The 17,169-nt window shown below is 48.7% G+C and overlaps 1 protein-coding gene across 5 annotated transcripts in view; it reads left to right on the top strand.

Annotated features, from left to right (window-relative positions):
* Positions 1 to 17,169, top strand: part of PWWP2B (PWWP domain containing 2B) — a 109,920-nt gene that overhangs the window by 7,963 nt on the left and 84,788 nt on the right. For 4 of the 5 annotated variants that reach the window (XR_012662859.1, XM_075107876.1, XM_075107874.1 and 1 more), the window contains exon 2: positions 552 to 2,205. Coding sequence is in view for 4 of the 5 variants with exons in the window: in XM_075107876.1 (XP_074963977.1) it covers positions 552 to 2,187 (1,636 nt within the window). In the remaining variant the exon portion in view is untranslated. Of the gene's footprint in view, positions 1 to 551; positions 2,206 to 14,478; positions 15,017 to 17,169 lie in introns of those variants that run through there. The other variant, XM_075107872.1, reaches the window with a different exon arrangement.

The following is a 17,169-nucleotide window of genomic DNA, read 5'->3' on the forward strand; positions in this document are numbered from 1 at the left end:
GGGCAGAGGAGCAGAGCTGTGTACCGGTGGGCCTGTGCCTTGAAAGTACAAGTTATCCATCCAAGTCAGGTTGTTCAGATTTTGAAGGAGAAGCTGAAGAATCAGCTGTGCATGTACAGTGTGAAGAAAGTTGAATACCTCCCGGAAGGCTTGCGTAATCTGTATCACAGATTATCTGGCCTGCTGATAAAATAAACGGCTTTGCGTGATAAAACTTAAAACTTCTTAGAGCAAAACTTTGTGCAAAGAGTTCATGAAAATAGAGATTTTGATCTCCGTGCCTTTTCTTGCAGAAGAGTAGTACATCTTTCCTAAATTTTGAAATGCTTTTTTTTTTTGGTGGCAGAATTGGCTGCCTTGTCTTAAAAGTCAAGGGAAAAATGTAGTGTTCTTAGTATGTGGAAGTTGTGGGGGTTTGGGTTTTGGTTTTGCTTTTTTTGTTTTTTAAAGAAACTAACATGTTTGTTATGCACAGTCTTCCCAGAGAAGCACCTTTCAAACATCCTGATTCTTTGTCTTTTTCCCTCCCTGCCTTTCTCATCCCCTTTTAGATCCGGACTGTTCTGTATCCCATCCTCCTTTCCGAAGCACGAGGACCCTCCTGCTGACGCATGTGCTAATGGAGCTGCTGGTGGTGGAGGTGCTGTGCAGGGCGAGATGGAGCCGCAGCCCGCTGGTGAGAAGCCTCCCAAAGGAAATGGTGACGAGCAGGTACCCCCGCTCCTGCCTCCCCCGCCGCCTGGCAGCCTTCCTCCTTACCCCCCATACTTTGAGGGAGCTCCCTTTCCTCGTCCGCTGTGGCTGCGGCACACATACAACCAGTGGGTTCCTCAGCCACCACCACGGACTATAAAGAGGACGAGGAGGCGTTTGTCACGGAATAGAGACCCGGGAAGGCTTATCATGAGCACTATCAGGCTGCGGCCAAGACAGGTGCTCTGTGAGAAGTGTAAAAACACTCTGAACCCTGAGGATGCGAACACAGCTAGGCAGAACGCTAAAACCAGGAGGAAGCTGAGCATTCAGGACAAAGAGCAGAAAAAGCACAGTGACTCTGACTATACGGAGAAACGGAACAAAAGAGAAAAGAGAGAGGACGAGAAATTTTCTGGGGAACTAGTGCATCGAACGCCAGTTATAAAAATATCCTACAGTACTCCACAAGGGAAAGGCGAAGTTGTAAAAATCCCTTCCCGGGTTCATGGCTCGGTCAAACCGTTTTGTCCAGAGCGAATATTGCAGAACGGAGGGGAGGACCAAGAGGAGACCAGAGACTCTGAACGGTGTCGAGAAACCAAATGTTTAATGGACAAGTCAGCAGGCAGCCAGCTTGCTTCCATTCCAAAACTGAAGCTCACGAGGCCCGTGCATTCCAGTGCGGATGTCCCACCCCCAAAGATAAGGCTGAAGCCCCATCGCATAAATGATGGTCAGAGTGTTTCAATTTATAAGGCAGAACTTATTGACGAAATAAACGTCCTTCAGAACAGCAGGGAGTCCAATGCAGGCGCATTTTACAACGATGAATCCGCAGACAGAAGTTTAGCTGAGATATCTTCAGGGAGTTCAGGTGAAGATGAGGACTTTAAAAGATTTCCCCAAGGTAAAGATGGACATGATAACTTGGCTTTCCTTATGAATTATCGTAAAAGAAAAGCAGATTCTTCTAGCTTATCGGTGTGTAGTAATGACAGTCTAGATGAATCCAAGTCTTCTAGTTCAGAAGTAACATCACCAGAAATGTGTGACTTTTTGCCTGGTGATGATGCATCCGTCTCTTCATCTTCAAAAGATGAGCGTAAAATTGTGCCACCGCTAACAGTTAGACTGCATACCCAAAGTGTGTCTAAATGTGTCACAGAAGATGGAAGAACTGTTTCAGTGGGGGATATTGTTTGGGGTAAAATTCATGGTTTTCCATGGTGGCCAGCACGTGTTCTTGACATAAACCTTAGCCAGAAGGAAAACGGGGAGCCTTCATGGCGAGAAGCTAAAGTATCGTGGTTTGGTTCTCCAACGACTTCATTCTTATCTGTTTCAAAACTCTCTCCTTTCTCTGAATTTTTCAAACTGAGATTTAATCGCAAGAAGAAAGGGATGTATCGGAAAGCTATCACAGAAGCTGCAAAGGCAGTAGAGCATCTGACTCCGGAAATCAGAGATCTCTTAACACAGTTTGAGACATAACTTTGCCTCTAGTATCAGGTGAGTGCTTGCTGGACTCATGTTTCCCATGAAAATCCTCCTTGTGTTTTTTAACCTACATTCCACTGTTCATTTGCATTTGTTTTTCCTTAAAAAATGAGGCGGACAATTGTTAAACTTAAATGCCTGGCTGTTAGCTGTTGGCGGTAATTTCAGAGGTGATAAGAGCCTTTAGTTCCAAACTTCTGAGGGGACCGTGGGATTTGGAGCCCTTGCTCTCAGAGGGGAGTACAAAGCAGTTGGCATCGGGAGGAAGGAAGCATCGTTTGCTCAAAGAGCTAGTAAAATTGTAGTCATGTATTAGTGCTGCTTACCGCTAGGATGTGGCGAGTATTGAGGATGCTTCATTTGCATCAAAACTAATCCTGTGTGGCTGCAGGACTAATAGCTCCTAAACACTAAGTTTCTTTGAATTATCTCTTGGTTCAAACAACTAAAACTCCTCTTGGTACTGAGATTATATTTATGGTATCTAGGTACTGACGCTCAGCAGCTACCCATAACGGTTAAGGGCCCTGGGAGGCCCTTTGCTCCCCTGCAGTTTCGCTGACCTCTCTGGTGTTGATCTCTTACAAAGGTACTTTCTTTATGGCTCTTCAGAATGATAGTACCAAAACCTGTCTCTAACTGGGGAACAGTAGCTCAACATTTCTCACAGCGCTTGGCGTTTGGCTTGCGTCTGAAATGCTGGTGCGATGCAGGGGAATGCCCTGTATCATCAAACTAAATTCTTCTGGGCCTCACCTGCAACCGCTTTGAGGATATAAGGTGGGAACATAAACATGGAAGCTGATTCTCTGTAATGCCTCCGCATTTTGCTTTTACTGGTTGCAAGCATGGAGGGGGATGGGACTCCCTTCCTCACCAAACAGTCCAAACCCTCAGTGAAATCCTTGGGAAAATTCCAGAAACTGAATAAGATCTAGAATTGTTTCATGACCTTCCAGTCGTCACTACCTAGACAAGACCTCATCTGTGGTACTGTTAAACAAGGGGAGGGATTTACTTTTTGCCTGAAAACCATAACTAATCATTAGGAAGAGTCTTCTTGTCAAAGGTCTTGCTTTATACACTGTGGTTCGCTGTGTTATCCCCTAAATTTTTCTGCTCTTTTCTTGTGCTAGAAGGACTGTGTGTACGCAAGCTGCTACCGCTCTTGCTGTAGACTCTGTTCTCTGCCTAAGCTATTTTAATGCAGTGGGACTATGACAGTCAGTGCTCATGCAAGTCCTGAGGGGGGGAAAAAGCTGGTTGGTTTTTTTTTTGTCGTGGGACTTCACCACTGGCTTCAGTGTAATGAAGGACTTGATTTGCTCAAGTTGTTATTCTGTCCCAGCTAGTCTGGCTGGAGTAAATAATCAGAGGGACATATTCATCCTGTGTGCTCAAGGTGTCTGGATGACTGGACGCTCAAGCAAGTAAAAATGTATAACTGTAGCAGCAGCATTTAAGCTTCATCTTTGATCTTGCCCCTTCAAACGCTGCTTAACTCTGGCTGAAGATTTTATTATATCAAGAGCATTTGGATTGGACCCAAATTCCTATTAGCTAGATCTGGAGTATAAATAAACCCGATGCCCAGAATACGCTGTCCTCGCCAGTGAAAGCATCATGGTCAAAAACCATTGCTCCTGTATGAACAGTGCTCTATTTAAAGGAGCAGCAAAGCTTCATCCTTCTGAACTGTCTTCACTGTGTTCGTGTTTGCAGTTTGGGACAGCTCTAGCAGGACGGATGTCGTCACCGTTACTGACAGCTATCTCTGCTGTTGTGAGCTCTGGGTGGGCTGGTACGCCACATCTGGTGGCTTCTGGGGAGGAGAAGGGGCAGGGTGAAGAAGCACCTAATGCTTCAGGTCAGTCAGACTGGCCATGCCAGTCAGGCCATGTGGGGTAGGAAAGCGAGTGGCCAAGAGGAGCTTGAGGTCCAGACTTGAAGTCAAAATTGGATGTTGTTGCCCAGTCACATGTTAGCCTAAGGAAAATGCTGCCTGTTCTTACAGTAGGACCACTGCAGATGTGGTGGAACAGTAAGACCCAGCCATGAAATGAGGGGTGAAAGACTGTAGGGCAGGGCCTCAAGAAGAAAAAGAAGCATCTGCTCCATAGGAGACCTGGGTTATTGCAGACATGGTGCAGGTCTGAGCTATAGTTACAGAGCAGAAGCAGTGGAACAGGTCTGTAAACTGGGGGAAAGAAGAAAATGTTGAGAATGATAAAAAGATGATGGGATGGCCTGTATTAGGCGGATTAGGCCAGACCCTTCCTTCCCTCTGTACTCTTCAGCCAAAGCTCTCCATGTATGTATGGGTATATAGATAGATTTAACACGTATTGCAGTTTCATTGGCCTCCTTCAGCTGCCTTTCCACAGATGATTTTTCTGCCTTGCATGCATAAGGTGAGCTGCCAGCCCAGTCTGCGTATCTGGAGATGGTATAATAGCTGGATAAGCAACTGCAGTTGCTCAAAACTAGAAAAGGGGAACAAAACTTCCTATGTTCCACGTGTCACATATACTTAGATTCCTTATCAGACCAGCACGTCTAGTGTTTTGGTGCATAACTTACAAAACAGTTCATTATTTCAGAGTCTTGCCCTGCATCTAATTCTCTCCATTCAGGAGGATTGAGTTGAAATGCTTTCCTTGAATTTTCCTACGGTGTAAATTAAATGTTTCCATCAGCTGCTGATTGACTGTTCTTTCCTGAAGGGTATAACTTAAGCTTTCACTAAGGCTTGGAGTTCCTGGTCCTAGGACCACAATGACATTTGAGCTACAGCTAAATATCTGAAAGCTTTGAGGCCTTTTCAAGCCACTTCAGCCTCTGTCTGTAACAGCAGTTTCTAAGAGCAGGCATCTGACTGGTAATATTGCACATTGCAGCTGTACCGGCCATTGTGCTGTGGCTTCACCGGCAGCTGCACGAGGGCTTGATATCGTTAGCACAGAACAAGAACAAGAGTCTGGGAGGTACCTTCAGCAGCAGCACTTTGGTAATGCTGCTTGTGCAAATCCTGGGCCCGGCAGAAGTTTGTGACTGTTGACGTTTTCTGTTGTGCAACTTTCTGTCGTCCGGCATGTGATGCCGTTCTGCAAAGCGTGGAGGGTAATCACTAGAAAAAATGAACAAATAATTCAGGTAATTTTTGAATGCATATAAAACTGGAAGCAATTGCAGTTTTTTAAAAAACTTCATTTGGGTTGGAAAAACTGCTGTGAGCAGTTCATGGTTTATGACTCTGTCCTTATACTTTTTTTGCAGAGAAAATACTTTATTAAAACCCTGTCATTAACTAACTAGTAAAACAAGGTTTCTCTAAAAACAACAGGCAGACTAGCGAGCCATAGAAGTAAAATTTGTAAGACACTTGGGGTAGAGTAGTGCCAGGAGAAAAACGCCTGCTCAGCATCATCTCATGCCGCTTTGTAGCTTCTACTCGCGTCACGTACGGAGAGCCGCTGCGCACGCTGCCCGTGCTGCAGAGATGTCTGCGCTGCAGCTGGGCGCTGGGTGAGTTAGTCTTACCTGGTTCTAAAGCACCAGATACAGGCTCACCTCTGCTCATCGTGCTTTTACGACTGCCACAGTCTCTGTTGCCAGGGGAAGGCGGCTGTGGCCAGGCCCAGGGCTCTGGTAGTGCCAGGATAATGGGCAGCGTTACTTCCCCACGGAGCCTGACCCACCGGTACGCCAGACCCCCGCACTGCCAGCGACCCTGTCCCGCAGGGTGGGAGCTGGGCACGGCACGGCCCCTCACCACAGCTGCCTTGAGCGCAGAGGCTGGTCACCCCTAGCCCAGAGCGAAGGATGCTTGCTTTTCTGTTAAGGAAAGCCCGTCCGTGGGCCGGGAATTGGAGCAGGGCTGTGGCCCAGGTGCTCTTGGCAAGGCCTGCGCTTCACAGCACCGCTTCCTCCTCACCCGGCTACGTCAGGCGACGCTAGCTGGGGTTGTGCGGTTGGGTTTGCTGCTCCTGGGGGCGGCTGCGGCTGCCCGCTCCCCTCCCCTCCTGCCCGTGGCCGAGAGCTGGCCAGGCGGCATGCTGAGGAGGGGTCAGGGGGTGCTGGTGCTGCAGAGACATGGCCGCAGGGGCAAGGGGCACAGCCAGGCACACGGCCACGCGTGCCGGGAGGAGGCTGGGAGAAGCTGAGCCTCATGTTCAGGGAGTCAGGATACCGTCACCAGGGACGGACATCTCGAGCCGTTTGCCCGGGGCGGTACCGAGCTCCCGGTGGGAAGCGGTGGCTGCAGCGGTGGCTGCCCGCACAGCTGCGTTCCTGATGCGTGAGGGGCAGCCGTCCTGCTGGTCCGTCCTGATAGAGGTGGCTTTGCTTCCCCCTCATTCTGGCGCATCCCGCCTCTCTTCCCCATGTAACCGCCTGTGAGGCTGTGCTGCAGGCCTGGTGGGACGCTCGTCACACGTCGCCCGTTTTGACTGCAGGACTCTTGCCTCCAGAGCTGTTTCAGACATTCAGAAAGTCTTCTGAGAGCTGGAGTGTCACCTGTGGCATGCTGAGCATGTGTTTCTCAGCAGGGGCTGTAGGTCCGTGTGTGGGACCTGCTCCGAGAGCTGGACCTGCAGGCTTTGGCACTCCAGCCTTGGCTTTTTTTTCTTCGGAACAAGAAAATCTCTTGTGCTTTTGCATTTTGCTTTCTGTTCACATCCATGAAAACGTCATATTTCAACGTGCAGCTGCGTAAGCTTCAAGTTCCTCAAGCCAAACATCTTCCACAGTGATGAGCACCCCAGCTTATTTCTGGTGGTACAACAGAGGTTTGCTGGCATACCCAGGGCGTTGCATTCGGCCACCAGAGAGACGCAGTCGATGGGTGTGCAGTGCAGCGTGCTGAGCACGCTCCTGGTCTGGAGGGCTACCCCTGCGCAGGGCAGGGACAGACGCTTCAGGCTGGTGTCACACACGTGGTGTCGGGGACACGCAGCGGATGGGGCTGCAGCTCCGGCTCTGCCACGAGCTGGGCCCAGGAGGGAGGGAGACCTGTGTTTCCTAGGGCTGCAGGGAGCGCATCGTGGTGGGATCGGGGTTTTCAAGGAGCGCCCGCTGCATCGTGAGAGTGTTAGTCCACGCAGGTACGGGGCCCTCGGCAGGCTGAGCATGTCCTGCAGTGCCGCGAGGCTGGGTCTCTTGTTCTGCACTGTGACCCTCCTGAATGGCTCCTCCTGACTGATCTCCCCTCCCTGCCCACAGCCCTTTCATACAGTAAAAGTTACAAAAACTGCTTGTAGGCTTTCATATCTGCATGAAACAAGTTTACAGGATGTATATTCATTTGCTTTTTCAGCCTTGAAAATCCTTTTTCTTCTTCCCTCTCTTCATCCCCTCTACCCCCAAGCTGTGGAACCATTAAAATTGAAAATACTGGCTTTTGAAGCTTTTAATTTTACTGCTATTAGCTTAATAGACCCTCAGTATCAGTACATTTAGCCATTCATCACAAAAAGCACACTGCTACTATGTACAGCAAAATCAAAGCTTATTGCATACTTGCTATATATAGTAAGCTCCAACATAAAATTTGGAACATTGGGTTATGACTTCACCTTCAAAGATGTTCAGGGCTCTGTATGTGCATGTAGCCAGTACCTCTTGCCAGCAGTTTATGAAGCAACATAAATCACTCCTCTTTTTCTTTTTACCTCTTCTCTTCTGCTCTACCAGTGGCACAAAGAAGGTTATATAATTTTATATAAAGTTGTGGTGGCGATTGCTGTGATAGCTAATTTTTTTAAAAACACCTGCCTGGTCGTGTGAAATATTTCAGCCCAGGAGATGAATGCTTGAGATTTTTCTTGGCCTGGTTTCTAGATGGTTCAGTCAACTAAAACCAAGCATCCAACTTAATTACTGTTTCTCAGTCTTCCTCCAAACAGCTTGGAGTCAGCGTCTCTGCATACTAATACAAAGTAGGAGAGCAAGTCTAAAATAGACTGATTGCATACTTGTGTGACCCAGCGCTGGATGTCTGGAGCTGCATGTCTGGTGGCATCCTGCTGATTTTCCTGTTCCTGAAAGCACTTGTGCATTTGGCTTGCGATCACTGTGGCTGCAGCTGGAGACACCCGTCCTGCTTTTCCCTGTTTGTGCTCTCTCTTGCCCCTCTTCTCCTCCGCGCTCTGCTCCCAGGCGTATTTTTTGGAAATGCCAGCAGGCCATACATTGTGCTATTTCTAACTGCACACGAGCTGTGCAGATGCCCAAGAATGCGATCTGCTTACGTGAGCTGTAACTTCAGCTGCCGAAGGAGATTTGTATCAACCGAAGGGCTTAGCAACTCCCTTGGAAGAACACAAAGCTGCTCCCTGGACTGAGGGTCTCCAAGCCCCGTCCGAAGCTTTGGGCATCTGCTCTTTGTGCTAGCCGAGCCTGCCTGCGGGGAGCAGAGGGGGTAGGTGTCCCTCTGCGGCGTCACTAGCCTGCTGTGCACTCAGTGCTGGTGGATCTGTGCAGGGGCAGGGTCTGTGCCAGGGGTGTCTCGGGAGCGTGCAGGGGGGCAGGCTCTGCAAGGCAACCCTTTCTGCAGCACTGCTTTCCAGGGTGGGAGAGGTGGCCACGTCCACGTGGTGAGGAGAGCTGTCTGGACAAAGAGCCTGGAAACTTGCTGCTTTGAAAAGTTTTACAAATAATGTAAAAATGAAATTTCTGTAGCTTTTCCTGAATTGCATTTATTTAGTAATTTCATTTGTCAGCTCAAATGGAGATGTCTAAAAGTGCAGCTGCAGTTCCCCTTTTCACACCGCGCACAGCGAGTTTGGCAGGTGGGACCTCAGGCAGAGGGCTGGCCGACGTGTAGTTTGGAGTGAGCGGCGCTGGTCAGCTGGAGGGGTAAAGCCCTTACTAAGGGAGTCTGCTTGCCTCTCTAGGTAAGGCTCAAAAGTTCATCCTACTTCTGTTGTGGTTAGGCAGATACTTGCAGAGTGCTGAGCACCTCCAAGTCCAAGTTGCACATGCAGAAAGGCTGCTTTGGGCCAAGAAGGAATTAGGGGATTTTTGGAAACTTGGGGAAATCTCTGTGTAGAGGAGGGTGCTCGTCACTCTGAAGGAGAGGAGCGAACAAGATCTCAGTGCAGTAGCTGTGCATTGTTAATGGTACATGGAGCCGCTTGGCTCATGAGGTCTGGTCACTCAATGGGGTGACACAGATATTTCCCATTTTAATGCTCAGGTGTGAAAGTCAGACTTTGAACCCAAAAATCGATGGGAAGACTCTTAAATGTTGAAAAACTTGCAAACTGTTGTTCTTCAGCCTTGATACATGTTTTATTTTTTCCATAAGTACACATCGCTGACACTGGGGTCAAGGTGAATGGGAGTGTTTGGGCTGAGTGACAAACTGCAACTTCTGCCTAATAAAAGACTTATGGAAGCTGCTTGCCTGTATCCTGCAAACTAGATGAGCATGAGCTGGTGCTGCCTTTATTTTTTTAAAATCTTCTTGATGCATCTGTTTGGCACTCTGTATGTACCTTTACAGAATATATGGGCTTTGCGTTAAGTAGTTTATGAACACTTGCACATCGTGAGATTATGTACCTTAGAAATAGGCTTCTCGTGTCTGGCAATGACAGAGATGGGGCTTAATACCTCAACTTCTGCAGTACTTGTGCTCTTCATACCTACAGTCCCTGCACCCCAAATCTCCAGCTCTTCAGTCAGCTGGAAAGTGCTCTCTCACTTCTGGTGCCGTCCCTGCCCTGGAGCGGGAGGGGTGTGGGATCCTGCCATGTGCACAGGCAGCGACGTCCATCTGGCACGTGAGGGCGAGGGCTGTGTCTGCCGCCCGTCCCGAGGCCACCGGTCTAGCCCCGCTGCCTGTGGGCAGAAGGCTGGTTGTGCTCTCATCCCGACTGATGTGGCACGGAGCAAAGGTCTGCGTGTGGCTTCTCTGCCTGTACAAGCGAACGTGACTCATCTCACCATAGCAAGAGGGTCACAAATGCTCTCCAGCATCTCGTGCCTGAGCCTTTCCCATATGAACTCTGTCAGCTGCCCTGCATTGGTCGCATAATCATCTCTTGGTCACTAGGTATGCGTGTCTCTCTGGAAGGGAGGAGCAGGGCATTTTTTTTTAATGAAGGCTTTTTTTTTTCATTAAGTTGATTGATTTCTCTGACGTACCAGTTCCTGTTTAATCTGTGTTAGATTCTTGCTATTGTAGGATCAGACAGACTTGTTTTCTTTGTAAAGCATATTTCCTGTGTGCTCTCTGCAGTTGAAGAAATGAGTTGTAGCAAGATTACTAGTTTAACTTCCCTTATGAATGATGACTTGCTCTATTTTGATTCAAGTCAATAACTTAAGCCTTTTTTTCATGCAGAAAGCAACCCTTTCTAAAAGCAGAAAGCATTTGAACCCGATACAGGATTTTTCATAGAGATGCTCAGATGATAGAGTTTAGTATTGGGGAACATAACTGCCAGCCTGTTCAAGTCAGCTGGATCCTGACGCCTTGGGACTTGGAGACAGTTCCAAAACCCCATCCAGCGGGTCAGGGATGGGGTCCCAGCTGCCATCCAGTAACCCCCACCTGCCCCAGCCCTCCTCCCACAGGAGGAAAGCATGGGAAGAAAGGACTTTCCTGGACCACTGCCAGCAGCAGCCGCTCTGCCCTTCCCATCGCCTTCCACTGGCGACTCAGGCTGTTAAGCAGATACTGACTTTAGAAACGAAGCCCTGCAGGAGCCAGTCGGCTGCCTGTCAGAGGTGCTCTGGGTCCCCTGGTCCCCGTCCCACCTCCTCAGTGTTGCAGGAAGACACAATCGCTTGATACTCCTGAGCTTGAGCCAGGGCCGCCTTCCCGCCCTTCCTCCTTGCTGCCCTTCCTCCAAGGGGAGATGTCTGGAGGAAGACTAGTTTGGTGATGCTCAATTACAGCCTGCTGTTAACTGACTTATGATTAGAAAATATTTCTGAAAATAAGCTGCTTGTTCAGAGAAAATGAGCAGGCTTCTTGCTGCCGTCGCTTCGCAACCTGCCAGGACGCGCAGGGTAACCGGGGCTTGTGCTGCCTGCAGGGCTGCAATGGGAGAGGGTTTCAGTGCTGCAGCACTCCAGGGCTTTACAGAGGTGACCGTCTGAAGGAGGTGGGTCTTGACTCCAGCTCCGGCACGCATGCATGCCTCTTGCTCTTCACCTGAAGCTAGTCTGTGAGTGCTGGTGGTGGCGGGGCAGCCCTGGGCGTAAGATGTAAGATGTAAGATAATAAACCTGCAAGTGAATTTGTTGTGTGCTCTTGAAAATGCAGCCCCTTCAGTGCTGCACCTGGTACTCACGAAGGCAAGTGTCGCGGGGCCCCGGGGTCCTCCCTGTGCCGGAGCGGGGCAGTTAGGGATGTCCTGCGCTCGTCTCACCCGAAGGGTCAGGGTGCAAGTCCCCCGAGCGGGGCTGCGCACAGAGCTGGTGTGAGCAGGGCCCCCACGCATCAACGCACTCGAGGTGCGGTAATTGCAGAAGATAAATCATCTTTCTGCACTCTGCCACGGCTGTTAAATCTGATTTTGTGAACGGCTTTATTTAGTCCAAAACTACTTTTTTTGTGTTATGAATCAGCACTTGGCTTCAGGAGAGTTTTCTTGGCTTTCCTTTTGACATACAGCTTAGCACACAGGCTGCTAGATCATGCCGTTGTCCTGAGTCAGTCGGTCTTTTACATATGCATTACTCATACGTGTATCAAGGCTACAGCAATGTCCAGAATGTAGTGCTTAAGCTGCTGCTCCACCTTGAAGATATTTTTTTTAACAGAAATCTCTGAAGTTTTCCAGCGATGAAGTGAGAGCACATGAGTGCCTGTCGCTGCGTTGCTCTTGAACACATGTTGAGAACTCCTGGGTCTGCTCAGGGCTGTTTAAAACAGACACCTGAGCTCTCGCGGGAGGCAGCCTCTGCCCCCGTGCCGTGCCTGGACTGCGGAGCTCTGTGTTTCCAGGCCAGGGACAGGCGCCCGTCCGTCCGCAGGCACACAGAGCTGAGCAGGATGGTGAGATTTGGGCATTTTGAGGCGTAGATCATCAGCTGTTTTAGAAGTCTGCCATTTTGCCGGTAGCACCAAGTTTCTGCTCCCAGAGGACAGAACCCCTGGCTAGTCCCCAGGGAGTCTCAGTGTGCAGCTGTGGTTCGGCCTCATCCCCCTCCCTGCAAAGGGGCAGCGTCTGCCGTTGCACAGGCGAAAGCCTTCCCTGGGAGGTTGTTTGGCATCGTGCTTCTGTTGTGATGCTTCCTTCCTCCAAGTGTGAAAATCGCAAAGCATAAATCCAGCCTGAGGGCTTGCTGTTACCTCCTCATCAAAGTAGTGCATTTTTTTCCTCTTTGGACCAAATATTCCCAACCTGTAATCTGTCTCTAAGGGGTCATCTTTTTGCAAAAGCCATGAGGGATATTCTGCCAAGCCCATGGACCTCACTAAGGCTTTGGTAGATGTAAGATAATAAACCTGCAAGTGAATTTGTTGTGTGCTCTTGAAAATCTGGCCATTCATCAGAAGGCAAATGAATAGATTCTACTGCAAGATTAAATATAAATTTATACTCTGTTGGCTACAGGTAATAGAGCCTTGTTGCGAGACATCCCAGTTTCTTAGGAGTGGGAAGATTCTGCTAATTACTGATGGAGTTTGTGAAACCTGATTGCAGTCCTTCTCTGGAATGTAGGTTTTAGGGCAGATGTTCATGGTGTATTGAATCAGCTCTTTGAAGCCTCCATTGTATGGGTGATACTGAAGATCATTCTGGATGCTGAGTCCGGGTAAATCAGTGTTGCTTTTGGTTCTGTGCCCACAGAAGAGGTGCTGCTGCATTTTCAGCAGCGTTGGAAACATGACCATCTTCCTGTGTTTGGTGTTGGCATTCTTGGTTTATTGTGCTCTGTTCTTGTAAGTCACAAACCTCAGCTGTGAGGGGTTTTTAAAGGTCTTTGATCTTTTGCTTCATAGCATTAATCCTGTTTGTCAGGAACACGGGTTTGAGCCTGTGTGTCCTGTGGTTCTGACTCGGCCGCGTTAGCTGATTTGGCACGGACATGTGTTCGGGCTGGTCAGGCTTTTGAACTAGCTCGAGCTGAATTGCATTTGAAGTGTGGTGCAGTGATGCTATTGCAGCTGAAAAGTGTAAGTGTAGATCTCCGTGCCATTTTTTCATTTATTTCTGAGTTCGTCACTGAGTTGTTTCATGGGTCTTCTGGTTTCTTCACTTGATCTTGAAGACAAATGGATCCTTCCTTTGAACCCTTTCAAGGCTTCCACTCCATAACCTGACTTACAGGGCCATGCAAGTACCTCTGGCATGCAGGGGTGCACCTGAGGACTTCTCTCTTTCATACCTTTCGTTTGGACAGTCGCATCCCTCTCCAGCAGAGGTATCTTTTCAAGCCTGTCATCTGCCCTTAGTCTTAGTGGCTGGTATCTGGCGAGAAGGCCAGATGACAGCAGCGTAACACATCAGGCGTGGGTGGCTTCCTTTCCTTTTGGTGTCTGTGGAGTGCGTGGTTTTGCACTTCTGAATTCAGAACGAGCATCTTGCATGCTCTTCCTGCCTGAAGGCTGGTCAGCCGCGGTCTGGTGCGGTCGGATGCCGCCGTCTTCGGACGGCTGTGTGGGAGGGGAGCGGCGCGGGGTCCTGCAAGAGGCACTGGCCGTCCCAGGGGCTCCGCAGTGCTGCCACGGCACACGCTTCTGCGGCCTGAAACGAGCAGCAGTCCACGGTGGGAAGAGGGTGGGGGGGCCGGTGTCTTGTACCTCTGGAGGCAGAGTGCGAAAGTGGCGTGGCTGCTCTGCCACTTTGTTAACGCACGGCTGGGGCACTGCGGCAGCGGTCGATGTCTTGAGCAGTTGTAGGTACTCAGAAAACCTTCCGTATGTCTTGCTCTCAAGGGGAAAATAATCCTATTTTATAGATGGTGTTGGAAAAGCGGAGGCAGATGTTCTTCATGTGGCGCTAGGGGCTCGTGGCAGATTAACCTGCAGTAACCCACCCTGCACGGGGACTTAAAAGTCTTTAAGGCAGAGACTGAAGTTTTATTGTCGTCACTGAAACTCACATCGTGTCTGTCTTGGAGAAAATTCCACTCTTACTTTGGGTTTGTTAACTTGGTGAGTTTCTTCCAAAGCTGTAGCTGCTGCTGTTCTTGCCTGCCGGGCCAGCTGGGAGCCGGAGAATTCCTGGCTATATTTAGAGGAAACCCGGCGCATATGCCTCGCCGCTAATGCCGGTCCGTTCCGTGCTGCCTGCAGTAACCTCTCCCTCTTTCACTTTCTTCAAGGTAACAGAAGATAAGAGCACAGCTGTTCTCCTAGAGGGTCACGAAGTCTGTAAACAACCTGACATGCCCCCCAGGAGAATCTGGAGGTTGCCGTGCGCATGGCAGGAGGACGAGTTTCCTTGTCAGATTGCACTGCTTTTCATCTGGGACAGGTGACAGGCACCGGGACTTGGAGTTAGGTGGCTCTCCTGGTGTGAGGCTGGCAGGAAAGTCTTAAGGATATTTTACCCTAGAATGAGAATTTGACAAGTCATACAGCAATGAACTAGGAGAACAGCAAAAACCACAACTTGGAATGTATTTATTACTTAAAAGTTAGCTATTCTTGATAAAATCCCCAAAAATATTGCTGCTGCTTATTTTACTTACAGATTTCACACACTTGTTAATTTTAAAGCTACCAAACTTCTACTCAACACTGTACTCTGAGAAATGTAATTGGAGCAGGACATGCAATAGAATGAAATCATTGTAGTGTCTTAAGTACAATGGACTCACTTTTGTGTCTATTAAAACTTGGAAAATGTGCAACACACAACTCTCTGGCTGTCATTGCCTGTGTTAAAGCTTTTTCATGTTGTTTACTGCAGAGCTGGGAGTCAATGTTTTCAGGTACGTGAACAAGTACAGTCATCTCGTAACTTGGATGGGTTTGTGTCCTAAACGTGCGCTTTCTGAAGTCACCTGAAACAGCGGGCGGCACAGCCTTGGCTTGCTCGTGCTGCGTGCGAAGAGGTGGGTGGTTAGCCTAATGGCTCCGACCGGAGAGTGAATTAACGTTTTGAACTCATTTTTGTGTTCGCTCCTAGTCAACGAGTGTAATTTAAGGCCCCTTGAAATCATGTTGTTGGATAGAAAGGATCTTTGTCCTTACACATGGCCAGAAATGATTAGCAGTCTTTAAAAAAAACAGAAAACAAACAGCCTATAGCTTTTGTACCACTTTGGAGTACAAATGGCTTACAAACCGAAGTGACCTGTGGACAAGTGTTTGAAGCTGTATCGGTTAATTTTTTTGGTTCTGCGTTAGTCTAGCTTTCCCTTGGATTCCCTCAGTCTAGAAACATTCATTTGTGGTAATCTGTGGCTTCTGATGCTGGAGAAAACAGTTCAGAGTTGACCCTGCTAGGTAAAATGTTGCCTGCATGTGGAAGGTTGCCTTTGAGCTACAGGGTCAGGATCATCGCACAGATTCTGCTTCCTGTTTGTTCTTAATCTGTTGCAGCAAACACTGTGATGAACTACTGTCGCGTTAGAAGAACGAGCGAATCGGAAAACACACAAGGTCGTGTTTTCCTGGTTCATGCTGGTTCATATTGTGGTCTTTTGCATGTCAGCAAAAGAGGTCAGAGCTTCCCTTTTCTGTTTAACAACAACAAAATTTAACAAGAAGAGTTCAACACCAAAAAAACCCTCCTGCTGAATCTCGGTCAGAGCATACAATGAGTCAAATATGTTTCCCTTAAAACAGTTGGAAGACTGTGGTATAAAACAGGCAGACTAAAATGCAATGCTGCGAAATAGGACATCTGTCTCCCAAGACCAATTTTGGCCACCTCTGCAAACAAATCAATAAGCTTCCTGTTTTCCAAAAATAAGTGTAAGAAGGACAGCAGTATGTAGCGAAGGAATGTGTTCCTGCACCTTGTGTAAAGCCTTTGTGAAGCAGCTGTTTACCTGGGCATCCGCTTTGCCCATCTCCAAAGCAGACTGCTTGGCTGGCAAAGATGCTCCTGTGCAGTGAGTACTGCCACTCATGGAGAAAACAGTTCTACCTTTCTTAGCCCCTCTCTGTCCGTCTTCAGGAGTTTCTTTGTGGGTTTCCTTTTTTTTTTTTCTTTTTTTAACATCTCGAGCTAGGCCTGGGGTTAGCTGATGGCTATGTGAGGTAGTTTTTGTGTTTTCTGCTCACACAGTTCTTCATTGTACAAAATCCCTGCCAAAAAGGGTTGCCAAGCTTTTTGGCTGTAGCGTTACAGCAGTGAGCTGAAGGGAGTTACAAGCAGCCTTCTGTTCATTTAAAAAATAAAAATAAAAAAAGGCAAAACAGAAATAACCGAGCCCCCAGTCCCCCACGCTCTCAGGAAAGGCGCTTGTCTACTTCCATCTTTAGTGAAGGGCTGTTCCTGCCTGCGCGTGGAAAGGCTGCTCCATGGCTGAAGGAGATGCCAAGAACAACAGGTGAGTCCTGGCTGCTTTCCTGAGAAGGCTAGCAGATGTCACTCAAGTCCCGTGAACAAGCAGAAACATCCTTAAGACCAGGCGTTCAAGTCTCTGCTGGGTGTGAGAGGGAATTACGATACCTCATGCTTGGGGCTACTGATTTTCTGTAGGCTTGGGACATGAAACAGATTGAGAAGGTAAGCTCGAGTCCAGCGTCCGTCCTCTAACACTGGATGTGGTCCCCAGGATGGAGGTTTAAGAGGGGATGTTCAAGAGTTATCCCGTCATAATTTGGCTTTGCAGTAAAACCCCTGCCAGATGTTTAACTGCAGTCGAAACCCGTCTGCCTTCTGCTTCTGCCGTGATAATCGCTGTCATCTGGTGCCCTCAGAGCAGCAGTTCTGCTCCTCAGTGCTGATGGAGGAGTACCTGGTATCCCTGCGAGAAACCTTCCCGCCTTCCCTGCGGGTTGCTGTGTCCTGCGAGTCCCCTGTCACCAAGGGCGCAGCTTCTGCTGTCCTTACACCT

This window comes from Phalacrocorax aristotelis, chromosome 12 (genome assembly GCF_949628215.1).
Source record: "Phalacrocorax aristotelis chromosome 12, bGulAri2.1, whole genome shotgun sequence".
In the NCBI taxonomy this organism is placed as follows: domain Eukaryota; kingdom Metazoa; phylum Chordata; class Aves; order Suliformes; family Phalacrocoracidae; genus Phalacrocorax; species Phalacrocorax aristotelis.